Consider the following 26152-nt stretch of genomic DNA (forward strand, 5'->3'; position numbering starts at 1 on the left):
AGTCATGGCACCATTATGTCGCTCCCCGTCTTCATGGAGGAATGACAGAGGACCCTGTGCTGTTCTTTTGTCTGCTCGCCCCTCCCCGGGTTTGCTGCTGGTTCTTCCTGGGTTGGCTACCGTCCCTTCCACCTCCGTGGAAGGGCGGTTCCCCCTGCCACTTTCCCCACTTCCGCGGGGGAGCGGCACACCACCAGCCGGCTCTCTCGGGGGCTGCACAGGTGTTCCTTCAGATAGATGTTCCTGGTGCATGTTGTCTCTCTCCTCCTTTATAGTCCTCTTCCACCAATCCCAACTCTGCTACCCACAACGCCTAGTACGCTGCTCTCCTCCAATCAGGAGCAGGTCCTGCTGTTTATTGGTTGAACTGGAGGCAGCTGTGTAGAAGCTATTTCCTCCTCTCCCAGCGCCATATTGTGGGAGAGCAGATGCATAGAATAAGTCTTAATTCCAGTAACATAGTCTAGTCCGAGTTGCTCCCCACAGATCCCCCTTTCTTTTTATTTTTGGCGTTGATACGCGCCTGTCTTTGGTGCCCCGCGGCACACACTCTGCTCTGCTTGCTAGAGTTGCCCATAGGTACTTACAAGCCCTACCAATCAGGCAAACCGAATCCGGGTCCTCTCTTTGCCATGTTGTGAGGAGGTTTTTAGGCGCTGATGCATGCCTGTGTTCGGTGCCCTGCAGTGCATGCTCTGCTCTGCTAGAACTGCCTGCAGGTGCTTACAAGCCCTACCAATCAGGCAAACCGAATCCGAGCCTTCTCATTGCTGTATTGTGGGGAGACTTATTGATGTTGATAACGTGCCTGTCTTTGGTGACCTGCAGCCGCCCACAGGTGCTCATCACCTTACTAATCAGGCAGACCGAATCCAAGCTCTCTCATTGCCGTGTTGTGGGGAGGCCTTATTTTTCTCTATTTCTCTACCTCCGGGCATTCCTATTTCTCCTATTTTACTTCTATCTGCCAGCATTCCTATTTCTCTCATTTTACTTCTAAAACTTCTGTTTCTCTTATCCCCGCGGCTTCCCGGCACCCGCCCCGAGGCTGCTTCTCTGCGCCTCGCCCCGCGGTGGCTTCAGCCTCCCTAACATATTTTTCTCTACCCGGTATGTTTCCTAACTTTTCTTCCAACAATATTCCCCTCTCACTTCTCCTGGCTTCTCCCCACAGTCCGTATCCGAGTCTAAGTTTCTTCTAGGTTTCACTTTCACTTTCAACCTGCAGTCCGTATCTGAGTCTAAGTTTCTTCTTGCTTTCACTTTAAATCCTAACTTCTTTCCCACAGTCCGTATCCGAGTCTATGCCTAGGCTTTCAATAGCTTCTTCCGGCACCTTTTCAGTCCGACTTTTCCCTAGGCTCTTTGCTAGTCTCTCTCTCCAGTATTTTCCCACTTCTTCCCGTTTCTTCCCTCCTAGGTTTCCTATCCGAGTCACGGCACCATTATGTTGCTCCACGTCTTCATGGAGGAACGACACAGGACCCTGCGCTGTTCTTTTGTCTGCTCGGCCCTCCCATAGTTTGCTGCTGGTTCTTCCCGGGTTGGTTACCGTCCCTTCCACCTCCGTGGAAGGGCGGTTCCCCCTGCCACTTTCCCCACTTCCGCGGGGGAGCAGCACACCACCGGCCAGCTCTCTCAGGGGCTGCACAGGTGTTCCTTCAGATAGATGTTCCTGGTGCATGTTGTCTCTCTCCTCCTTTATAGTCCTCTTCCACCAAGCCCAACTCTGCTACCCACAACGCCTAGTACGCTGCTCTCCTCCAATCAGGAGCAGGTCCTGCTGTTTATTGGTTGAACTGGAGGCAGCTGTGTAGAAGCTATTTCCTCCTCTCCCAGCGCCATATTGTGGGAGAGCAGATGCATAGAATAAGTCTTAATTCCAGTAACATAGTCTAGTCCGAGTTGCTCCCCACAATAGATATTTATAGAACAGGGCAGGAGCAGGACTGCAGAGGGGCACAAATTTTCACCAAGGTCATGCCTGGAGGTGTGAGCTCACCACACAACAGAAAGTCACAGATGAAGGGGAGGCTTTGAGGCTGAGGGGCCACTGTCAAGTCACAGAACAGCTCTCTGGACAGACTGGCAAAGGGAGGTCTCCGAGGAAGAGAAAGGATCTGGTTAGATGTCAAAGGGGGGCCTGGGGCTCTCAGGACAGGATGGCCTTGCCTGACCCAATCAGCTGGCAGTGGGAGAGAGAGCAGAGAGAACAGCGGAGAGAGAGGAGGGAGACAGGTGGTAAGGCAAGAGCAGCCAGGCCACGGCACTGGTGGGCAGGGCGGAGGTGGGAAGCAGCAGGAGGTGGGCATGTGGGTGAGCTTTCTGGAAAAGGCCATGGACAGGAAGGAGAAGGAAGATGGGAGCAGGAGCTGGAGTGGGTGACCAGAGTTTCCGGGGAGTCGGTGTGGAGGCTGGAGAGGGCCTCCCCTGCCACTCACGCCACCTCTCACTCACCACCCAGGCAGCACAGCCACAGTCCTGACACAAGCCTGGCCCTCTCAGACTTCCCTCCTCCCTGACAGCCCTGCCTTTGGACCCACTGGCCAGGGCCAGCACTAGCCTGGGAGCGCATGTGGCAGCCAGCAGGCCTGATGGAGAAAGACAAGAGGAAGAACCCTGCTTGAACCAGGAGCGCGCAGCTAAAATGGATGGCTGGAGGGGGTGCCGGAGGCCCCTCGGGTACTCAAAAAGCCCAGCATCCTCAAAGGGGACACTGGAGAGGCAGGGTGGGCAGGGGGCCACAAACTCACAAATCTAAGAGGGGAGCCTCAGCTGGTCGGGGGGCTGCAGGTCATGGAGGTGAGTCTGGGCCCTCCCTGCTGGGGAAAAGCAGAAGAGGGAGAGTCAGAGGCCAGTGAAGAGTGGCAGGTGGGGCCCTGGGCCAACTCTGTGTCCCAGCCAGGCGGAACTCAGAGTAGCTGACCTGCCCTGGCTACGGGGCTTCATCCGGGGCTGAGGATCCCGCCTTCAGCCAGTAGCAGGTGTGACAATGCCCAGGTGGGAGGCAGGAGGCTGCGTGTCCCTGCCTCGCCTGGGCTGATGGGTACAGAGGATTCTCAGGCTTTGAGGTCATCAAGCAACCGAAGGCTTCACCCTGGCCACTGCTCAACTGCACACCCAAGGGACGAGGTGACCCTCGGCCTGTCACCCTGGCCTGTGTTGGGGCTCCCAGGCTGGGGGGCTTGATACCCTCTGTTCCCTGCCCCCAGCAGCACAGCTCCGATTGGGGCAGGTGTGGCACGCCCAGGAGGAAGTTCAAAGGCCTCTGGCTGTCCCACAACACCCCCCAAGTTCCCAGCCCCTACACCATCAACCACAAGTTCCCTGGCCTCTCTGGAAGCTCCAGAGGGCACCCACATCTGCCAGTGGTGCGGATCCTGTCCCAAGAACCCCCAGGCTCAGCCACGGAGGCCCTGGGCAGCGACACTGAGTCCTGAGGCTGGCTGGGAAGGGAGAGGAGAGAGCCAGCTGGCCCAAGGACAGAAACAGGAAAGAGGGAGTCTGGCGCTGCAGTAGGGAGAAGGAGGGGCCTGGCTCTGAGGTCCCAGGGGCGCCCCCAGTGTGGGGCTGGTGCAGTGGGGCAGATGCGGTCCTGAGGCAGGCAGAGTGGCAGGTGCCTACCTTGGCTGACGCTCCTCAGGGGGCACTGAGAGGGATTCTGAAAGACAGTTCGGGAGCCTCCCAGAGTTTTGTCTGCTCAGGAAGACTGAGGAAGGCCCACCTGTGGGCTGTGGTTGGGGTGGGAGAGGGCTGGGGGTAGCCGTGATGCCACTGTGTGGGGGGCATGCAGACATCCTCCCCACATTGGGTGGGCTCAGAAATCCTCACGGGATGGAGGGCGTTGGCACCCACACAGAATTGGGGGTGCTGGCACACTCACGAATTGGAGGCCACTGGCAACTTCACGTGTCGGGGGGCACCGGCTCCCTCATGGGTCAGGGGGCATGGGCATTCTCACAGTGTTGGGGGCCCATGCACACTCACAGGGTTGGGATGCTGGCATCTTCTCTGGTCGGTGGATGCTGGCACCCTCATGAGTCGAGGGGCCCAGGCAACCTCAAGAGGTCGGGGGTGCAGCCCCCCCATGGGGTTGGGAGGCGCTGGCACCCTCATGGGGTTGGGAGGTGCTGGCACCCTCACAGGGTTGATGTCTACTGCAGCCCCCCGCACGGGGTTGGGGTCCGCAGCCATGCTCACGGCTCGGTGGCCTGGACATCCTCACTGGTCGGGGGGCTCAGGCACACTCATGGGGTTGGGGGGCGTAGACTTCCTCACAGGTCGGGGGGCACAGGCCCCCTCACGGTTCAGGAGGCACAGAAATCCTCACAGGGTCTGGGGGCTCTGGCACATGCACGGAGTCAGGGGGCATAGGCACCCCCACTGGTTGGGGGCCCAGACATCCACGTGGATCTGGGAACGCAGGCACACGCACGGGGTCTGGGGGCACAGACTTCCTCACGGGTCGGGGGGGTGCATCCACCATGATGGGGTCGGGAGGTGCTGGCATCCTCACGGGGTCTGGGTCCGTAGCCATGCTCACGGCTTGGGAGTGCACGGATAGGGGGGTGCGCAGGCTCACTCATGGAGTTGGGCGGTGCAGGCACACACACGGGTCGGGGGGCACAGACAACCTCACGGGATGGGGTCCGCAACCATCCGCAAGGGTCGGGGGGCGCAGGCACACTCATGGGTTGGGGGGCGCAGACACCCTCACGGGTTGGGGGCGCAGACATTCTCACGGGCCGGGGGCACAGACACCCTCACGGGATGGGGTCCGCAACTATCCGCACGGGTCGGGGGGTGCGGGCACACTCAGGGGGTCGGGGGCACACGCACTACTCACCGTGACCAGAAGGCCCCGAGGCAGCTGCGGCCGGGTCCTGCTCAGCCCTGGAGGGAAGCGTGGGAGAGGCTGAGGCCCCGGAGCTGCTCTGAGGGGAAAGGGGGCCCGTGGGGGCGCGGGCGGAGGAGCCGCCGGGACCTGGGCGCGTCTGACTGGATCCAGCTGGGCGGGGTCAGTGTGGGGCCCCTCGAGGAAGGGCTGGGTGTGAGAGGGCAGTGTCTGGAGGACGTGAAAGGGTCCCTGAGGGGATTTCTGAAACGAGAACGTCTGGGGCACATCTGGGAGGAGTCAGAAAGGGGTCGTGAACTGATGCAGTGTCCCCTGCTCTGCGCTCCGCACCACCTCCTGAGCCCCTCTGAGGGCCCCGGTGCGGGGGCGCCTGTGGAGAAAGGGGGTCCAGGGCGCGGGCCGGAGAGCGGCCTCTGGGGTCCGCAGACTGACTAGAATTCTGTGTCGGACGCCATGAGAGGCTCCCAGAAAGCTGCGCCCGCACCCAAGGGAAATCGCCCCGCCCCCAGAGTGGGCGGTGACAGAGCTGCATGTGCAGCTCCCATTTTGACGCCTCGGACCACGCCCCTCTTTGTTTCGTCTTTCTCACTGACCAATGGGCTTGAAGTGTGGCGACCACGCCCAGCCAGCCCCGCCGAGTTCTGCCCTGAACCTGCGTCTCCCGGCTCAGTCACACATCTGCACGGTAGCTGCCAGGAGCAACTCGCGTTGGTTGCCAGGATCATGGTGATGTGCCCCACCCAGCCCCGCCCCCTCCACGCCCCACGATGTCGGAGGAAACCCGACAGAGCAAGCTGGCTGCGGCCAAGAAAAAGGTAAAACGTCGGGGTCGCACCCCCCGGCCCAGCCCACTGCCGCTCTGACGGCCGGTCCGTGGGTTCTGTGCGGCTCCTCAGACACTCTGGTCGAGCCCGAACGCCCCTTGGCTTCCCCCACCCAAGTCCTCTCAGCCAGCACCGCCCCCTCAGCACCCAGACCCCGCCCTGGCTTGTCGCCCCTGGGTGACTTTGGGCCATTGGCTCCTGGGGCTCCTCGGCCCAGCCTCAGACCTAGCCTCCGGCCTCCCGAAGCCGGACCTTCTGGGGTCTGTGGGCTGAGTCTCCAAGGACTCGGGTCCCTACCCTGCGCCCCACCTCCCCCTGCACAGAGTGTGGGTAGGGCAGAGTGGGATGCACTGAGGCCAAATCCCCCTGGGGACTGTCATTACCTTTAGCTGGGGCTTTGATCTCCTGGCCCAGTCCCCTAAGTCCTCACCCCCTTTCTGCTTCTGCCTGCAAGGGGACTGGGGACTTGGGGACCCCCTTCCTCAGCTCGGACACTGACAGTGAGATGTGTCCCATTCTCGGGGAGCTGGAAGTGTGGGCAGTGTTTCTGGGTGACCGCGGGAAAACAGGTTTGGTTTTCCCCCAGGTTTCGACTCTCCAGAGACTTACTTTGGGGGTTGTGCGAGTTCTCAGGCTCTCTGGAGTGACAGCTGTGTGACCGTCTGTGGAACAGACTTTGGGAGACTAAACTTTGTAGCCTGAACCCTCCCCAGGGGAGTTTTTGAAGCTGGGTGAGGGCACTGCCATAGAGGAGCAGGCAGCAGCTTGGTGAGGCCGCCCTGGGGCTTGGGTCAGAACCTGTCATGATGTCATAATGGGCCCTTGGCTGGAATAATGCCTGGGTTCTACTCTTTCTCCTCGGTGTCCAGGGTTCCTCGGGGTGCCCCTCGAAGTTCTGTGAGGTTCTAATATGGAAGGAAGGACCCAATGTCTTGTTTCCAAACCACACAAAATGCAATTCCTGACCCCATAATGTTTAACCTTCTACCTCTACCTCTGGTTTTGTTCCCAGCAGCTGCTGATTCTTGGCAGAACCCCAGAAGTGAGAGTTGGAAGCTGATTTTAAATTCCATCATTCCCTTTTATTGAAGGCATGCTGTCAGTTCTTCAGACATTAACTGATCGTTCCAGCCCCTTGAAGGGTTGTCGGTGGCATGAAGTCAGTGGTGGGCATGAGAGTTCTTGTGAACACTGTGAAGTAGGATGTGACTGCAGGGGCTTAGGGCATTCCAGAGAATCAACTGCTTTTCCTTTCCACAGTTAAGAGAGTATCAGCGGAAGAACAGGCGTGGTGGTCCTGCAGGAGGAAAAAAGAAGAAAAACCTCAAAAACAGCAGTAGCCCTGAGACAACCACTTCTCGGGGTTGTCACTCAACTGAGGATGTGAGTCTTGGCTGGCCAGGCTGCTGAGGGCTTGGGGGCTAAGGGGCAATGGGGGGTGGGGGTTGGGGATCCAGAGGACAGTGGAAGATGGTGGAAGGGAGTGTTAGATACTGGTCAAGGATTCTGGGTCTGAATGCTCCCTTTCCCTCTGCTAGGGATATGATGTAAGGCAAACTGTTCAAGCTTTCTGGGCCTCTCTTTCCACATCTGTGAAATAGATAGGGCTGATGTTTTACTTACAAAGTTTGAGAGTTTTTGCTGTTCTCGTATTAATCCAGAATACAGGGTCTTGTAACATTCATAGTCGCTGGTATTTGCGACTTCCTCATCCCCGGCCTCAAGAAAAGCCAGGTCAGTGAGAGCAGCCCGGCCATCGGGCTGTCCCCTTAGGAAGCCCCAGGCACTGGGATGCGGCCTTGGCTCTGGGTGACCTCAGAAAAGTCACAGCCTCCCCTGGGCTTCCGTTTCAGGCCGTCAGATATTATTGGATTGGAACAGTGTCTTCTAATTGTTGAGCTGTAGCCTCCCTGTTCAAGAGAACCCTTCTGCAGAAGTCTGGTTTTAACATGGAGAGTGGGGGTCGTGTCTGGGGGAGGGTCTGAGAGCCGTGCTGGTCAGTGACTGTGCTTCCTGTGACTCTGGCGCCTGGGGACTTTTCCCTCTGTCTGGCGAGGCAGCAATGGCCAGTCTGAGAGGATGGCCTGGAGGCCACGGTGTGGATCTCTGCTCTTCCTCAGCCTCCGTTTCCTGACTCCACCTCTTCCTTCCCCGACATCCTCGCCTCTCTCTAAGCCACGTCTCTGTGTCTTCCCCTGCCCTTGTTTTCCCCTTTTCACTGCCTCTAGATGCAGGACATACTGAAGGTGCTGGTGTCTGACCTTAACCGTTCTGATGGGGTAGCACTGCCCCATAGGACAAGTGGAAGGGGAGGCAGTGCCGAGACCCCCCCTCTCTGGCTTGCTGCCTCCCAGATGTGCATGTCCCTGAGGCTTGTCTCATTTGCTGCATACTCTGGCTTGTTTTAAGTTGCTGCCATTAACCCTCGGCCTGCTTATGTCTGCTTCCTCCCCTGCTTGGCTAATTGCATTTTTTCCCTTCCCTTGTGTCTTTTATCATCTTGGAGAGGGTAAGGCACACCTCAAAGATTCGGTAATTTGGGAATAACTTCCAGAGCAGGTCTGTGGCGTTTTGGGCTTTGAATGCCCAGTGCGGTCAGACCAGGAGAGATTTGAAAACATACAAATGCTGTTACATTTTGCCCTCTGGGCAAGTAGACCAGATAGAAGTGAGTGATTTTTCAACTTGATGAATTCCATTTTGGTTTGAGAGTGAGAAGGTAGAATTAAGAGAAAATGAATTGGCTTTATAATCACAAGGATGGAGGTTAGCTTTTCAGAGGAACTAACCGGCAAGGATGTGAGGCTACCCAGACAGACCAGTGCTAGGACACTCTGCCTGCCCCTCGTCTCTTTGACATATCAGATGGGACACTCAACCAACCGTGTTCACTAGGCCCATGGATGGCAAAGGCATTGGATGCACAGTGGTGGAAGTAGAAGAACAAGACAGGAGGTGCCATGGGGGTGGCAGAGTGCTCTGAGGGGGCAGAGGAAAGGCGGCAATAGGCCAGCTGCATGGCTAGGTGACGGAGGTGGGTTCCGAATGGACTTGCAGCTGCAGGAGGTGGCGTTTGAGGCCAGTGTGAAGATTAAAGGTGGGTAATATTCATCCACGTGGTGAGTGGTGGAGGCAGAAGGAGTGATGAGGTCATAGGCAGCATCGTGAGGTCATAGAACACCTTTCAGGGCTGCAAGGAGCCTGAGTTGGGGGAGGGACAGGGCACAGGCACGCAGGGCTAGGTAGGCCATTACCTGCAGATAATGTTGGCACTTCCTAACTACCCCAGGGCCTTCAGCCAAGCCAGAGTAGCAGGGCTGATCTGGAGATGGGCCTGGGGAAAGGGACAGGTGGCTGGTCAACCATCACGGCGGCTCCCACACAGGTAGGTCTGAGTAGGGGCCATGATCACTCTGCGGCCTCAGAGGAGACAACAAATGGCATAGTCTGGGCAGGGACCAGGCACGAAGTCCTGACAGCTGAGTACTTGACTTCGAGTAGCTCAGTGTACTTGAGCCATCACAGTGTCTGCATGGTTGGCATGAGCAGGAAGCTGGAGTCAGAGCTGGAGCTAGGAATCGGGCTCAGGAACTCTGAAGTCAGGTGCAGTCTTCTCATCTGGTGTCCTGACACCCAAGCGAAGCTCCACCTTCAGACTGAAAGCCATGAGTAGCCTTCTCATTTGGTGTCCTGACACCCAGACAAAGCTCCACCTTCAGACTGAAAGCCAGGTGCAGGCTTCTCATCCGGTGTCCTGACACCCAGGCGAAACTCCACCTGCAGACGTGAAGCGAGGTGCAGGCTTCTCATCTGGTGTCCTGATGTCTAGGTGAAGCTCCACATTCAGACTGAAAGCCAGATTCAGACTTCTCATCCGGTGTCCTGACACCCAGACGATTTTCCCCTTCAGACTGAAAGCCAGGTGCAGGCTTCACATCTGGTGTGCTGACACCCAGCCCATCTCCACATTCAGACGGAAATCCAGGTGCAGGCTTCTCATCAGGTGTCCTGACACCCAGGCGCAGCTCCACCTCCAGTTGTGAAGGAGGTTCTGGTTTCTAATCTGGTGTCTTGACGCCCAGGTGAAGCTCCCCCTTCAGTCTGAAAGAGAGATGCAGGCTTCTCATTTGGTGTCCTGACACCCAGGTGAAGCTCCATCTTCAGACTCAAAGCCTGGTGCAGGCTTCTCATCTGGTGTCCTGACACCCAGGCGAAGCTCCACCTTCAGACTGAAAGCGAGATGCAGGCTTCTCATCTGGTGTCCTGACACCCAGGCGAAGTTCCACCTTGAGACTGAAAGCCAGGTGAAGGCTCATCTGGTGTTCTGACACCAAGGTGAAGTTCCACCTCCAGATTTGAAGGAGCTTCAGGCTTCTAATCTGGTGTCCTGACGCCCAGGTGAAGCTCCACATTCAGACTGAAAGCCAGATTCAGGCTTCTCATCTGGTGTCCTTACACCCAGGTGAAGCTCACCCTTGACTGAAAGCCAGGAGCAGGCTTCTCATCTGGTGTCCTGATACCCAGGCGAAGCTCCACCTCCAGACGTGAAGGAGGTTCAGGCTTCTAATCTGGTGTCCTGAAGCCCAAGTGAAGCTCCACCTTCAGACTGAAAGCCAGGTGCAGGCTTCTCATCTGGTGTCCTGATGCACAAGAGAAGCTCCACCTACAGACTGAAAGGCAGATGACTTCTCATATGGTGTCCTGACACCCAGGTGAAGCTCCACCTTCAGTCGCGATGTGAGGTGCAGGCTTCTCATCTGGTGTCCTACACTCAGGCGAAGCTCCACCTTTAAACTGAACGCGAGGTGCATGCTTCTCACCTGGTGTCCTGACACCCAGCCGAACTCCACCTTCAGACTGAAAGCCAGGTGCAGGCTTCTCATCTGGTGTCCTGATGCCCAGGCAAAGCTCCACCTTCAGACGTGATGGGAGGGGCAGGCTTCTCATCTGGTGTCCTGACAACAGGCGAAGCTCCACCTTGAGAAGTAGAATTGTGACTTGGTTGTTCACAAAGTAATCACAGTACATAGATTCTATTTTCTTTTACTTATGTTTGTATTTGAAAAGCACAGTTATAGAGAAGCCAAGATGAGAGAGAGAGAGAGAGAGAGAGGGAGAGAGAAGTCTTCCATCTGCTGGTCCACTCTCCAAAGGTACAACTGCAGACTCAGCACGCCTCATCCTCATCTGTAGACTTTGCAGCCTGGAATCTAAGGAGGCAGCCAATTGGGGTTTTCAGAGGCCAGGGCTGAAGTGTCCAGAGAGCAGGCAGCAACTCCCTGCCTTCACTCTGCTCCTCTGGCTGCTGTCACTTGTTCAGTCATCTTGGCTGTGTGCGGCCGTCTGGCCTGCTGAGATGAGGTGGTCTCTAGAGCCAGATGCGTGGACCGAGAGTTAGGCCTGAGCCTGGGGAGAAGTTGGATGGGGCTGGCCGAGGGAGGGGGTCCCACTGCGGGAGAAGGAGGAGAGGCTTCTCCACGGCTCCAAGCACTAGATCCCCGCATTGTTCCCTAGCAGTTTTTCTGGCAATGAGGCGCCATAACCTCCATGTGCCAAGTCAAAGAGCAGACATCTTACCTGTGATTTCCTGGCTTCTTTTGGTAGAGTAGGTGTTTCTGGAGCTGCGAGATTGGGCTGAGAGGTATGCCCATGAGGCGGCTGTGGTTGATTTTATCTCCAGAAAGCAGGGAGGGGCTTCTTGGGCAACATTTCTCCTTGGAAAGGCCTGAATCAGAGAACTACAGCTGATGGTTGAGGCAGAGAGGAGAGCAGGGAGAAAGGGTGGAGAGCAGGAGAGGGCAGCGGCAGAGAGCTACCTGGAGGGAGCCCCGTCACCACCAGCGGCCTCGGCCCAGCAGGGGCCTAGAGTTAGGGTCACTGTGCGGCAGAGACTGGCTTCCTGGAAGAACACTGCCGTGCTCCCTGATGTTGGTGCCCGTTCCTTCTGCCTGCTGCGGCTGCCGGAGGTCAGAGCCCTTGCTGAGGTCCAGGGAGAACCAGGGCCTCGTGTACACAGAGGTCGTAGTCCCCTTCCTTTGAGCTTTGGCCACCTGAAAAGATGCCACGTGTCCCCAAGCCTGGGCAAGCCATTCCCACAACCCCTGTGGTTCCCAGCATGTGTGACTGTCACTCTGACTGCTACGACATCTTCCTACCTGCTCTGTGCCCTTGTGTCCATGGCAGCGAGGCACCTCCTCTCCTGCACGGCCCCCTAACCTCCTGCTCCTCCCTGACAGGCGCCCAAAGACCGCGCTGCTCCTGCACCACCCTCTGCTGATGCCACCATGTTACCTGGTGGTGTAGCGCCCCCTGGCGCTAGTCTAACTAGCATGGCACCAACTCGGGTTTCTGCCTCTGTCCTTGTGTCTGCTACTCCCGTATGCTTGCACCATCTCCCTTCCCAGATGACTGCGCCTGCTGTGCCTTCTCTTCTCCTTTCTTCCGGCAGCTTGGTTCCCAGTGCCAGGCACCAATCCCAGAGGACTGCGCCTGCTGTGCCTTCTCTTCTCCTTTCTTCCCGCAGCTTGGTTCCCAGTGCCAGGCACCCTTCCCAGCACTGGGGTGGGGGAGGCCAAGATGGGGCTTTCTCTTGAGCTTGTGGCAGTGGCAGGTTGCTGGAAGGAGCTGGGCTCCTGCCACCCCTGGGTGGTTCTTACTGGAAATCGGGTGATCACTCTCTCTTCTCCCTCAGATCCATGATGCTGACCATGGCCCTGTCCTCATAGATGAGACCAAGTGAGTGTCTTCCTGTGCGGGCAGCAGTCCCTAAGCCATGGGAGTGAGGGCAGGCCACGGCCCAAGGACCTCTTTTGCATCAAGCCCCTGCACCCCTGACCTCTGTGTGCCTGTCCCTAGGACATTGTCCTCCATGGAGAGCCTGCGTCAACCTGCTCAGCAGCTCCATGGTCTTGTCTCCGAGGTACCCAGACACTGAGACTCAGGAAGGGAGGAGAGAGAGGAAAGGACAGAATGGAGGCTGGGATTCCTGAGAGATGGGCAGATCCTGGGATAGACTGACCTGCTGGGCCGTGTTGGGCAGGCTGGGTGATGGCTTCTTCTTGGAAGCCATACAGATGAAGGACATGGCCATGAGAACGGTGACCATGTATCTCAGTGCAGGAAGCACAGGGAGAGCATCACTTGGGAAGGGAGGGGGATGGTGATGAGTGTTAGGAAACTGGCGCAGTTGGCTGCATGGCCCAGCTACCTGAGCCAGGCTCCACCCCCATCCTAATGGGATTGGCTGCTCCTGCTTCCCTGCCCGCCCTCAGGCAAAGTTTTAAAAGGGCCTGTTCCTGAACACGTGCTCTCTTGCACCCTCTCCCCTGCTCTCTCTTGCTCGGTTCCTCTCTCCAGCCTCCTCCTCTGGGCTCTTGGCTCAGCTCTCCTCTCTCCTCTTCTCTGCTTTAACTTCTCTCCTTGCTAGCTCTTCTCCTTTCTGTCTCTCTCTCTCTTACAGTCTCCCTCCCTTTTTTCCTTCGCCGCTCCTTCACTCCAGTCTGTAGGTTGTTCCCCAATAAACCCTTTCCCTTACTCCGGTGTCCGGTGTGCTTTGCGACAGCTAACATTAAGATATAACAGTGAGACCCAGGAGAAGCTGGCATAGAGGGTGAGGAGAGGAAGAGGCCAATCTGGGCAGAGGAGTTGCCAGGTGGAGGTGGGGGGGGGAGAGAGGTAGTCTGAGGGTAGGCATAGACGGTGATGAGAGGAAGAGGCCAGGCTGGGCAGAGGAGTTGCCAGGTGGAGGTGGAGGTGGGAGGAGAGGTAGTCTGAGGGTAGGCATAGAGGGTGATGAGAGGAAGAGGCCAGGCTGGGAGAAGAGTTGCCAGGTGGAGGTGGAGGTGGGAGGAGAGGTAGTCTGAGGGTAGGCATAGAGGGTGATGAGAGGAAGAGGCCAGGCTGGGCAGAGGAGTTGCCAGGTGGGGGAGGAGGTAGTCTGAGGGTAGGCATAGATGAGAGGAAGAGGCCAGGCTGGGAGAAGAGTTGCCAGGTGGAGGTCGGGGGGGAGAGGTAGTCTGAGGGTAGGGACTTGGCGGTGGAGGATGTAGCATCTCCATGGGAGCTCTTGTCTCTTCTAGTCAACGTCCTACATCAATGGAGAGAGCCTCACATCTTCCTACATGAAGGATCTGGAGGTGAGTGGCTCTGCAGGGCCAGCCCCCCTCTTCTCCCACAGCAGGGGCTGAGTGCCCTGCTGCCAGCTGAGACAGCCCGTGCCACCCCAGCCCTAATGACTGCTCTCTTTGCCTCTCCTCAAACCCTCCTGCAACTCCTCCTCTCTGCATGTGCCTCAGAGCAGGTACCAAGAGCTGGCAGTAGCCCTGGACTCCAGCTATCTAACAAACAGCTCAGTAACACCATAGAGGAATTGGTAAGAGCCCAGTGGGGTCCCCTGATTCCATGCTGCCCACCTTGGGCTTCTGTTTCCCCACGGGCTCTGAAAAAGGGGCTGGGGGCCCCCTGGTGTGAGGGAGAGTGGGGTGCTGGGTGGACCAGGTCTCAGCTGGAGGGACCCCAGAGCAGGGAGCGTGCAGCATGGCTCTCATCCTGTTGCTGCGCTCTCTGCCTCCTCCCTTCTTCAGATACCCCTGCTTGCACCCTGGCCACACAGCCCTGGGATTGTGGCCTCTCGTTCAGCACTGGCCATGAGCCTCATGTCCCCACCCTGACTCAGGCCCTGACCTGAGTTTTGAGTTTGGAAAAGCGCCTCTCCGCCCTGGGCTTGAGTTCCCAAGGAGGTTGAAATGGCAGTTGTCAAAGGTCTCTTTTAGCTCTAAGAATCCAAGATTTCCAGGCTCCCTGGGATGTCAACCTCAGGGAGAGAAGGGATCTTACCTGTGCTTTTCATTCCTGTATCCCCGCTGTTAAGAGCAGCCCCAACCCCTATGTAGCACGTGCTGAGCTGTCAAACGATGCGCACACCCCTGTAAATCCAAACCTAGTGGAAGGCCTGTCTTTTCTCACATTCCGTTTCTGGAGGCTCACCTTACTGTCCCCTAAGGAGAATCCCGATTCAGACTCGGTTCCATAGCTGTGAGCAAAAACCAGCAAAGACCCACATGCTCTTTCCTTGGGAGCCTCAGGACAGGCCCTGTGCCCATAGGGTCTGAGAACGTGCCAATCCCGCTCTGGCCCCCTGCCCACCCCCTCTTGCTCTGGGAGTGGAGTAGAGGGGACATCCTTAGTCACCTTCCCTTCTTTGACTCTTCCCCACAGAAACAACAGAACCAAGAAACTATGGAGCAAGTGGAAAAAGTAATGTGATTTCTGTGTCTGCTCATGGCACGGCTGCTGGGTCTACACCCCACGCCCTCCCCCTCCAGGGTCCCTGAGATCTGATGTAGCTTTTCTGTGTTTGCAGCACACCAAGGAACTGACCAAAGAGCGAAATGCTCTGAAACTGCTGTTATACAAGAACAAGTAAGAAGGGGAAGGCGGTGGGGAGGAGTCTGGGGGACCTTAGTACAGGTGATGAGGAGAGGGGTGCCGGGGAGCATGAGGAGGAAGTGGCTGTACAGGCTGGGACGTGTGCAGAGCCAAGCTCTGGTCCCAGCTGTGCCACCAGCTCATGCGATGGCCTCAGGCAGCTCAGGTCCTCTCTCTGGCCTGCCATGGGAGTGACCTGATTGTTGGGGACCCCTCCAACACCAAGGTTCTTGGCAGGTGCAGCAAGAAGATGGGTTGGTCACCAGAGCGGTGCTCTCTGTTTGCTCATTCCTCTCACCACAACAAAAACAATGAGGACCTGAAGCAGCAGAACTCTGAGCTCCGAGAGAGGCTTCGAGTCCTCGTGTCCGAAAAGAAGACCCTGCGGCTGGGCACGGAGGAGCTGCAGAAGAAGGTGGGAATGTCTGAGCTGCTGCTGCAACAAGCAAGAGGCTGCAGCCCATGGAGCACCAGCCCTAGCCCGCGGGGGCCACCATCCCCAGGGACTGTCAGGGAGGCCCCCAGCCAAGAGATGGAAATTCTGAATCCTTATTCTGGTCCTGCCCTAGAATCCTCCAGAAATTGCTAGAATTCTGCACAGAGCCCCTACCTGGACCTACACAATCAGAATCTCAGTGATACAGCTTTTCAAAAATGTGTATTTAAGCATCTCGGTTTCCGTTAGGAAGGCAGAGGCAGACAGACAGAGATGGAGGGAGATCTTCCATCCACTAGTTCATTTTCAAAATGCCTTCAACAGCCAGGGCTGAAGCCAGGAGATTGAAACTCAATCCAGACCTCCTGTGTGGGTGTCGGGATCCCAGGAGGCCATCCCCTGCTGCTTCCTAAGTTGCACAGTACAGCAAGTGCACCTGCTGTGGACTGCAGCCAGAGGTGGCTGTGTGTTTGGGTTTTGGGGGCAGCATCGGTTTAGAGGGAGGCAGTGGCCCCTGCTCATGGCTCTTTTCCCTGTGCTCTGGGCAGCTCTGCACACTGAGGGAGGAAAAGGAGCGCAGCCTGAGTCAGGTGCGGGAGCTGGAGACCACCGTGGCCGAGCTCAAGAGCCAGATGGGTGAGCAGGGGCAGAGGTAGCCTGGGAGCAGGATAGGTGTCGGGTGCCCTGGTGAGGGGTGTTGTGGCAGAGGGAAGCAGGTCTGTGCTGGTGGATGGCAAGTCTTGTCATCTCTCTGAGCCTCGGTGACCTCATCTGTAAATAGGGGTGGCGTACCCACTGTCCACCATGCACGGTCAAGCACTCTGTGTCCTGGCTTGGAAGGGTAATGACCATTTGAATATGGAAAGTCATTAGCCAAGAAGCCAGCACTGGGGTGGGGCAAGCAGTTGGCCTGAGGAGCTAAGGACCAAGCAGGAGCTTTTTGAAAACCCAGAGGCCAGGGCCCCTGATGGCTGCTTCCTTTCTCAGCTGAGCCTCCCACCCCAGAGTCCCCAGCTTCCCCCGCAGGGCTGTCGGAGGTGGAACAGCAGCTGCAGGCGCAGGCTGAGCAGCTGCAGAAGGAGCTGGAGAGCCTGGAGGGACAGCTGCAGGCCCAGGTGCAGGACAACGCAGGCCTGAGTCGCCTGAACCAGCAGCAGGAACAGCGGCTGCTGCAGCTGGAGCGGGAGGCGGAGCTGTGGGGCAACCAGGCCGAGGAACGCACACAGAGCGACCGCGTGACCATCAGCCACGCTCCTGCAGAACCGGGAGCTCAAGGAGCAGCTGGCCAAGCTGCAGGATGGCTTCGTGAGACTGGTGTGTTTGGCCTCCCTGGGCAAGGCCTCTGGTACAAAACACTTCCCTCTGGGCCTTCACTTCCCCCCAACCAAAGGGGATGGTGATTGACCTAGGCAGGTGCCCTGTGAGCCAGGATCCTGCTCAAATGTCTGTCGGAGGAGAGGGGCTGAGCTTCCAGCCCTCCCAGCACTGTGGGAGGTGGGCACCTGGTGCTGGGATCCGGATGCAGCCACTTTGGGTGGCAACGGATTGCTTCTCTCTGTGCAGAGCAATGACAACATGCGGCTCACCCTCTCGCTGCAGGCAGAGCAGCACATCAAGAACGAGCTGGCCAGGGAACTCGGCCAGCTGCAGGAGAAGCTGGGGGAGCTGAAGGAAACGGTAATGCTCAGCCCGACTGTGAAGGACTGGGCCATGGGGACAAGTCTCTGGGGAGGGCAGTGCTAGGCCCAGGAGGGAGGCCGCTCCAGTCTGGAGTGACAGGTGACCTCCATGTCGACTGTCCTGCCTCTCTTAGGGCTGGTAGCCCCGGGCTCCTCCCAGGCCTGGACATCATTGTCCCACAAGAGGCGTGTCACCCAGCTCTTCTGGTCACTACACAAAGGCTACCCTTTGCTAAGCCTCGGATTCCTGATGAAGGAACTTAGCATTTTTTCCTTACACAGGTGTTGAGGATGAGCTGATATTGTGCATGTAAAGTATTAGGCACAAGTGTTCCCCTAACAGCTGATGCCTTCCCGCTCACGTGTGGCCTCAAGTTAAAGTGATGGGAAAGAAGGGGATGAGGTGTGAGGCTGGGTGCAGGAGACGTGGGGCTCTGTGCCACTCCCCTGCAACCAGTGGAATTGGTTAGCAACCCCCACCTGCCCTCATGCTCCCCCCACCCCCCTTGGTCTTCCGCAGATGGAGCTGAAGAGTCAGGAGGCTCAGGGTCTGCACCAACAGCGCGACCAGTGCCTGTTCCACCTGCAGCAGCACGTGGCCGCCTACACACAGCTGCACTCTGAGAAGAAGGTGCTACACAAGCAGAACCCTACTGCGCAGCAGCTCAGGAAGCAGCCACAGGAGATGCAGAACCCCCGGGAGCACCCAGGCCTGGGCACCAACCACTGCATCCCCTTCTACCGGGCTAACGAGCATGACGACATTATCGTCTAACACCAGATGCCGTCAGCCCAGAGAGCCCCAAACCCATCCTTGCCACTCCACCCCTGCTAACCACCCTATCCCCTGCCGTTCCTTCCCAGTTCCCTTCCCTCCTTAGCCAGAACCCCTGATGGGGAGAGAAAGGCCTCTTTAGGCTGCCTCTCTGGAGGACCCCAGGGGCTCCTGGGGCCTCCTCATTTCCAGCTCCATCCTCAGAGGCCGTGACCAACACAGGCAGCATTTGTGTGGCCCCCAGAACAGCCGAGACCAGGGGGTGCTCATCCACTTGGGCAAGTCAGCCAGGCAGTTTTCATCGCCCCTCTTGGGGCTGTCAGCCTGGCCAGCATAATCTGGCCAGGAACATCACATGGGGGCATCAGCAGGCAGAGACATGAGGGCATCAGGAGAGGAGGGCATCTGAGTGAGGGTCATTGCTGGTCGGGGGCACCCGGGAAAGGGCATCACTGGGCAGGGGTCACTTCTGGGGCAGGGGCATCATCATGGGCAAGGGTTACTTCCAGGCCAGGGGCATCATGGGTAAGGGTATATGGGCGAGGAGGGCACAATAGGATGAGGGTCCTCTGGGCGAGGGCAGTCCCTTATTAAGGGAGGCTCCCGGTCCCAAATGCAGGTTGGCCTAGGCAAGCTGAGGCTAATGGGAGGCCAAGCTTGGTCCAGCTCTTCACTCCGTGCCTGTGTCCCCAGGCAGGCCAGCTGGGAGGCACGGTCAACAGCCCTCAAAGGGTCGGCTGTGGCAGGCGATGCAGGGGCGCCTGTCCCCTTACTAAGAGGCACACCAGCCAGGCAGGGCCAAGGCAGGCTAGGCAGGCATTTGGGGGACTGCCTTTTCTTTGGAGGCACTTTGGGGCAGGGCAGTAGGCAGCATTCTGTCAGGCCCTAGGACAGTTGGGGCTAACTCTAGGCCTGATGAGGGGAAGAGGCTGCCTCCAGTGGGCCTCTCCACCACCATCCCATGTACATATTGTACTTGTGTATATTTTGTATATTCTGGGGGTAGGGCCTCCCCTGTATCATAGCTGAGGCTGGAGCTCGCAAATGAGGAGGAGGCCTTAATAATTATTTGGGGCTAGGAAACTTATTTATTGACAGTCTATGGCCCAGGAAAGAGGCGGAGACAGGGTTGTGGCACCATGGTGATGTGGCTCCTGTTATTATCTTGAAATAAAGAGATAGAGCCATACTGCTTGGCCATGTGTAGCAGGACTGTCCCAGGGCCCAGGGTCTGCTGTGCTACGGGTGGGCACTGCACAGGGCAGCAGGGCCTGCCAGCAGTGGGCAGCCTCTGTGCTGTGCCAGGCATTCAGTGGGGTGAAGAGGCCTCTTCCAGGCTGGTCTCCTTACACTACAACTCCAGGGGCACTGCCGTGTGTGTGTGTGTGTGTGTGTGTGTGTATTTATGAGTATTTATAGATATTTATAGAACAGGGCAGGAGCAGGACCGCAGAGGGGCACAAATTTTCACCAAGGTCATGCCTGGAGGTGTGAGCTCACCACACAACAGAAAGTCACAGATGAAGGGGAGGCTTTGGGGCTGAGGGGCCACTGTCAAGTCACAGAACAGCTCTCTGGACAGACTGGCAAAGGGAGGTCTCCGAGGAAGAGGAGGGATCTGGTTAAAGGTCGAAGAGGGGGCTGGGGATCTCAGGAAAGGACAGCCTTGCCTGACCCAATCGTCTGGCAGTGGGAGAGAGAACAGAGAGAACAGCGGAGAGAGAGGAGGGAGACAGGTGGTAAGGCAAGAGCAGCCAGGCCATGGCACTGGTGGGCAGGGCGGAGGTGGGAAGCAGCAGGAGGTGGGCACATGGGTGAGCTTTCTGGAAAAGACCATGGACAGGAAGGGGAAGGAAGATGGGAGGAGGAGCTGGAGTGGGTGACCAGAGCTTCCAGGTAGTCAGGGTGGAGGCTGGAGAGGGCCTCCCCTGCCACCCACGCCACCTCTCACACAGCACCCAGGCAGCACAGCCACAGTCCTGACACAAGCCTGGTCCTCTCAGTCTTCCCTCCTCCCTGATGGCCCTGCCTTTGGACCCACTGGCCAGGGCCAGCACTAGCCTGGGAGGCTCATGTGGCAGCCAGCAGGCCTGATGGAGAAAGACAGGAGGAAGAACCCTGCTTGAACCAGGAGCGGGCAGCTAAAACAGATGGGTGGAGGAGGCGCCGGAGGCCCCTCAGGTACTCAAAAACCCCAGGAGTCCTCAGAGGGGACCCTGGGGAGGCAGGGTGGGCAGGTGGCCACAAACTCACAAATCTAAGAGGGGAGCCTCAGCTGGTCGGGGGGCTGCAGGTCGTGGAGGCGAGGCAGGGACCTCCCTGCTGGGGAAAATCAGAAGAGGGAGAGTCAGAGGCTAGCGAAGAGCGGCAGGTGGGGCCCTGGGCCAACTCTGCAGCCCGGCCGGGCGGAACTCAGAGTAGCTGACCTGCTCTGGCTACAGGGCTTCATCTGGGGCTGAGGACCCCACCTTCAGCCAGTAGCAGGTGTGACAATGCCCAGGTGGGAGGCAGGAGGCTGTGCGTCCCTGCCTCGCCTGGGCTGATGGGTGCAGAGGATTCTCAGGCTTTGAGGTCATCAAGCAACCAAAGGCTTCACCCTGGCCACTGCTCAACTGCACACCCAAGGGACAAGGTGACCCCCGGCCTTTCACCCTGGCCTGTGCTGGGGCTCCCAGGCTGGGGGACCTGATACCCCCTGGCCCCTGCCCCCAGCAGCACAGCTCCGATTGGGGCAGGTGTGGCACGCCCAGGAGGAAGTTCAAAGACCTCTGGCTGCCCCACAACAACATCCCCCAAGTTCCCAGCCCCTACACCATCAACCACAAGCTCCCTGACCTCTCTGACAGCTCAGAGGACACCCACATCTGCCAGTGGTGCGGATCCTGTCCCGAGAACCCCCAGGCTCAGCCACGGAGGCCCTGGGCAGCTGCACGGAGTCCCGAGGCTGGCTGGGAAGGGAGAGGAGAGAGCCAGCTGGCCCAAGGACAGAAACAGGAAAGAGGGAGTCTGGAGCTGCAGTAGGGAGAGGGAGGGGTCTGGCCCTGAGGTCCCAGGGGTGCCCCCCAGTGTGGGGCTGATGCAGTGGGGCAGATGCGGTCCTGAGGCAGGCAGAGTGGCAGGTGCCTACCTTGGCTGACGCTCCTCAGGGGGCACTGAGAGGGATTCTGAAAGACAGTTCGGGAGCCTCCCGGAGTTTTGTCTGCTCAGGAAGACTGAGGAAGGCCCACCTGTGGGCTGTGGTTGGGGTGGGGGAGGGCTAGGGGTAGCCATGATGCCACTGTGTGGGGGGGCACGTAGACAACCTCTCCCCATTGGGTGAACTCAGAAATCCTCATGGGGGATAGAGGACATTGGCACCACAGGGGTTGGCGGGTGCTGGCAACCTCATGGGTCGGGGGACAGAGACACCCCAACAGGTCAGGGGGCATGGGCACCCTCACGGGGTTGGTGCCACAGCCACCCTCACCAGGTCGGGCGGCAGCCATCCTCACAGGGTCAGGGGCAGCAGCCACCCTCATGGGGTTGGTAGTTCAGGCACACTCATGGGGCTGGGGATGCTGGCACCCTCATGGCTCAGGGGGCACTGGCACCACGTGTCGGGGCCCCTGCACCCTCAAGGGATTGTGCAGTACAATGAGAAGGCCATGCCAAGATGGCTGCTGGCAAGAAAGCATCAGTTACCCAGGAATTGCTTCAGAAACTCCCTGGGAAAGCACCTGGCAATGGAGCCTGCCTGGCAACAGGCTGTGATTGGTCAGGGCATAAACTGCCCCTTGACAAGATTGGCTGCCTCGGCTATATAAGCTGCTGCACCAACTGAAATAGACAAGTCTGCTGGCTGCTCACCTCTGGCCTGCTTTCACCTGACTCCCGGCATCTGTGTGGTGACTCTGTGCCTCTTGCCCCCACCATGCTCCTCCTCTCAGAATGAATCCACAGCAACATCTGGCACCAACGTGACAGAGAGACAGTGTGTCAGACTCGGCGAGGTCCCCCCTTGATTTCAGCAAGTAGGCCCCTCGGTGTTTTGTGTGCTATTCGGTTCTGTGAGGGTGAGCACAGAACCCCCTCCTACGCCCCTTTCCTTGTCCTTGTCCTCAGTCTAAGTGACCCCAGGTTAGCACACACTGCCCAGAAACCTAATGCCGCTTCTCGGCTCCTCCTTTTACTTCCAGTTCACCTGGCGAATTCACATAAGGGACTGATCATCCCAGAATTCGGAACCAAGTCATCTACCCTCCCTTGAGAGAGTTGACGCTCTGGAGACACCGTGTGGGCATACGGCCTTGACCTAACAAATCAAGGAAGTCCCCCACTAAGCACAGGACAAACATACGACCTGATACACCACTGTCTGTCCATCTAACGTAGGGAACCCCTGCATAATGCCATCAACCACTGAGGTGCTAGGAATTTGTTTTGTTATGGCAGCAGTGCTGTGCGTGTCTTTGCTTTGGCTAGAGTTGGCGTGCCGTGCTGCTCTTAAGCACTCAAACATGGGAAAGATACCCCTCTCAGAAACCCACACAGATGACCAAACATAATGAATCTGTGAGTGATGAGAGCCTGTCACTCCAGGTCCCTGTCTCACAGACATCAGTTGATGACTTAGGGAGAGAGTGCTCTGAGAGTGAAACTGACGTGTCAGCAGACAATGCAGCAATGCCTGGTCAGACACCCCCCAGATACCCATGGGATGAACTTAGATGACCTTGAGGCAATAACCCATGTGAGGTCATCCCATCCACACCCAGTGAGGATCTCCATGTTTGTGGCAGTTCCCAGGTACCCCAGGCTCTCAGAGCAGCTGCTAGACCCCATCCCACCTGCATGTTTGCCCTAAATGTAGGAGCAGATGTGGAATTCAGGCCCTGGATTCCAACACCCATAGAAAGGCTTTTGCTGACCAAGGGGCCAAGGATATGCTTGTGTCTATCCAGAGAATGTGGGACAGCCCATTTGGGTACCAGCCAGAAACATCAAGCCTGCAACTGATAGTCAACTAGAACCAGCTGAACGAGACAGAGTCCACCTTGTTAGTGGATGCACCTGCTACCAATTGTCAAGCTGCTGCCCTATTATCCTACCCTGAGGAACTGCCCATAGCCATATTTGCTACTGTTTTCTATCCCCATTAGCTCTGGTCAACCACTCAAATGGCCCATAACCTGCATGTGGTTACCATTGTTCCTCATTCCTACCCCCATCTGAGGAAGCACTCCTATGGTCTCCTGTTTTGAGCGCTGGTTAGTCAATGACGGGTAAGATCTCCTGGGGGACAACCTAAGACAGGCACAGCCATGAACGGAGACCACATGGAAATGGGGTCAACAATGGTATGGCCAAGAATCATGCCTCCCATTGCTCAAAAATAAACAAAAAGGGGGCAATGTGGTGGAACAAGAAGACCATGCCAAGATGGCTGCTGGCAATGGAGCCTGCCTGGCAATAGACTGTGATTGGATGGCTTTGGAAACCACATGGCAATGTGAGCCTGCCTGGCAACAGCCTGTGATTGGATGGCTTCCAAAACCACATGGCAATGGAGCCTGCCTGGCAACGGGCTATGACTGGTTAGGGCATAAACCGCCCCTTGACTGGATTCACTGCTTCGACTATATAAGCTGCTGTACCAACTGAAATAGACGAGTCTGCAGGCTGCTCGCCTCTCACCCGCTTTCACCTGACTCCTGGGATCTGTGTGGTGACTCCACGCCTCTTGCCCCCACCACGCTCCCTCTCAGAACGAATCCACAGTTACAATTAAGTTCAGGGGGGTGCAGGGGCTGCCTCAGAATGTGGATTAAAACTTGAGATTTGCACTCTGGCCCAGGGTTGCCTCTTTGAGGACAGCCAGGCCTGGATGCAGCTCCAGGAGCCCTGCAGGAACACACCTGCCACAGAGAAGCTGCAGGGTGGCTCCTGTTAGTTACCTGATAACCCACCCTTGATTAGCTTGAAGGGTCTTACCCTGCTACTTCATTCCCCCATCCAAATTTTTATCTTCTCTCCTTTATTCAGAGAGAAACTGCATTCTGCACCTGGATGTTGTTAACCAAGGATTAATACTCAGCTCCCAGTCCAAGCCAGGTCTCCAGGTGCCACTTGGGGGGTGCCTGACAAATGAACAGGTATCCACACCACACAGAAGAGATGTTCCAGTTACTGGTGTTACTTCTCTAACGATGAGGTGTTTGGGGCCCCACGTGAATACTCATGAGCTTTGCACACACTGATACATAGACCAGCCCGGAGGTCCCCAAGGCCTGGATCCAGAAAGAGGATTCTCTCTAGTGCTTTGTACTTGGCTAGAGTTGAGGATGCCTGCACTCATTTCTGCCCACTCACACAGCCCCACACCCTGGGTGCCTAAGATCCATTTTCAGGCCTGCCTCACCACCACGGACCAGCATCAGGATATTCTGAGACTCCCCACAAAACCTCTGGAGGCTCTGAGAGTACATAGGGAGGGCAGGATGACTGAGCCAGAAGAGACTTTTGCCTATGGGGGCCTGAGGATGCAGGAAATTGTTTTTTTTTTCTCCCCCAAGCTATGGATTAATTGAATCTAGGAGTAGAGATGCCCCTTGCAGCTCAGTGACTAGAGAACAACCTCTCTTTCATCCTTTCAAAAGGTCAGCACCTTCAAGACCAGAATGGGCTCATCCTGGCCCTCACTTCACATATGATCTCAGTGACAGCTCCAAGGCCAGCAGTCAGGCCTCTTGGAACCTGTCTGGGGCATGTAGGAAAAGAAGGGGCCTCTTGGGAGAGAACATGATGCCTTGGGCCACCTGGCCAGGTTTTCTGTGATATCCCCAGGACAATGGCAATCTCAAAAGCAAAAATAATCAGGTTTTGCAAAGAATGATATTCATTTGGGAATGGTAGAACAACACAATGGTTGAACATGTGTCATAATAGACTATGAGTGCACTCCAAGGGTCTGAAGGAGGGGGAGTTCTTAAAGGAAAACATAAGGAATGCTATACCAAATACTTTGAAACAACAATATTGGATCACAATGGATAATACCTAGGCTGAGTCCTTTACAATAGTTACTATTAGGCAACCAAGAGTTTAGCATCAGCTCCAGGGCTGCAGCAGGTTGGACATGACAGGAGCTGAGATGGTGCTATGGGACTCATGGTTGTTAGTGACCATACAGGAAGTGTCCCTAGAACGGTGGTAAATGCCCAATTAGGGTGAGCCCAAGAAAGAATGGCAGAAGCATGGACAAGAGTATACACACGAGTCCACGCTTCCTGCTGAAAAGAGAGTCAAGTGTTTACAAAGACATGTGATGTGGAGGTTTTGTCTCACAGATGAACATTGCATACGATGCTCAGACCATGCAAAGAGATTGATGTGAGACACTGGTAGAAAATCAACATACAAGGGACTTCGGAGTGCACTTACTTTAGAAATGAGAAATATCAACAAACAATTTCTCTTTGGTTTGTCTGTGCTTTGATGAGGGAAGATTGCCTTTCATCTGAGAGCCATTTTTCATTGTGTGGTATGCTGCAATTGCACCAAATTAAAATATTTTTCCTAGTTGTTTTCTTTCTCTGAAAATGTTCATCTTAAGGATGTATTTACAATAAGATTGCATTTTGGGGCTGGTACTGTGGTGCAGTGGGTTAAACCACTGCTTGAGGTGCTTGCAGCACATACAGGTGCCAGTTTGAGTCCTGGCCACTCCACTTCCAATTCAGCTCCCTGCTAATGTACCTGGGGTAGTAGCAGAAGTGCTTGGTCCCCTGCACCCACGTGGGAGACCTGGAAGAAGCTCCCAGCTCCTGGCTTTGGTCTGGCCCAGCTTTGGCCATGGCAGCCATCTGGGGAGTGAAGTAGATAGAAGATACCTCTCTCTCTCTCTCTCTCTCTCTCTCTCTCTCTCTCTCCTCTCTCTCTCTCTTCCTCTACCTCTATCTTGCAAATAAAGTAAATAAATTGTCTTAAAAGATATTGAATGTTATATACCTTATTACCATCAGATATCTGAATAATTTGGGGGCTTCTAAGCTTACTGGGGATGCATTAAAGACCTGAATTTAAGGCCTATGACTAAATTTGCTAGGAGAAAATATAGGGGAAACACTTCAAGACATTGGTGTAGATGGTGACTTCTTGGTTTAGGTCTCCAAAGCATAG

At 56.5% G+C, this 26152-nt stretch overlaps 1 protein-coding gene across 1 annotated transcript; it reads left to right on the forward strand.

Annotated features, from left to right (window-relative positions):
- The first annotated feature begins 5308 nt into the window (after positions 1-5308).
- On the forward strand, positions 5309-17995 carry LOC127489307 (golgin subfamily A member 2-like). The gene is given in 19 exon segments (XM_089321938.1): positions 5309-5461; positions 5575-5670; positions 6940-7062; positions 7908-7971; positions 9013-9029; positions 11916-12023; positions 12371-12414; positions 12535-12598; positions 13758-13814; positions 13974-14013; positions 14016-14050; positions 14896-14934; positions 15041-15099; positions 15343-15520; positions 15994-16177; positions 16529-16787; positions 16789-16855; positions 17105-17218; positions 17741-17995. Coding segments are annotated over 19 exon segments (1956 nt in total).
- The last annotated feature ends 8157 nt before the right edge of the window (positions 17996-26152 follow it).

Source organism: Oryctolagus cuniculus, chromosome 19, assembly GCF_051225735.1.
Source record: "Oryctolagus cuniculus isolate XC-2025 breed Fujian yellow rabbit chromosome 19, ASM5122573v1, whole genome shotgun sequence".
Classification (NCBI taxonomy): Eukaryota; Metazoa; Chordata; class Mammalia; order Lagomorpha; family Leporidae; genus Oryctolagus; species Oryctolagus cuniculus.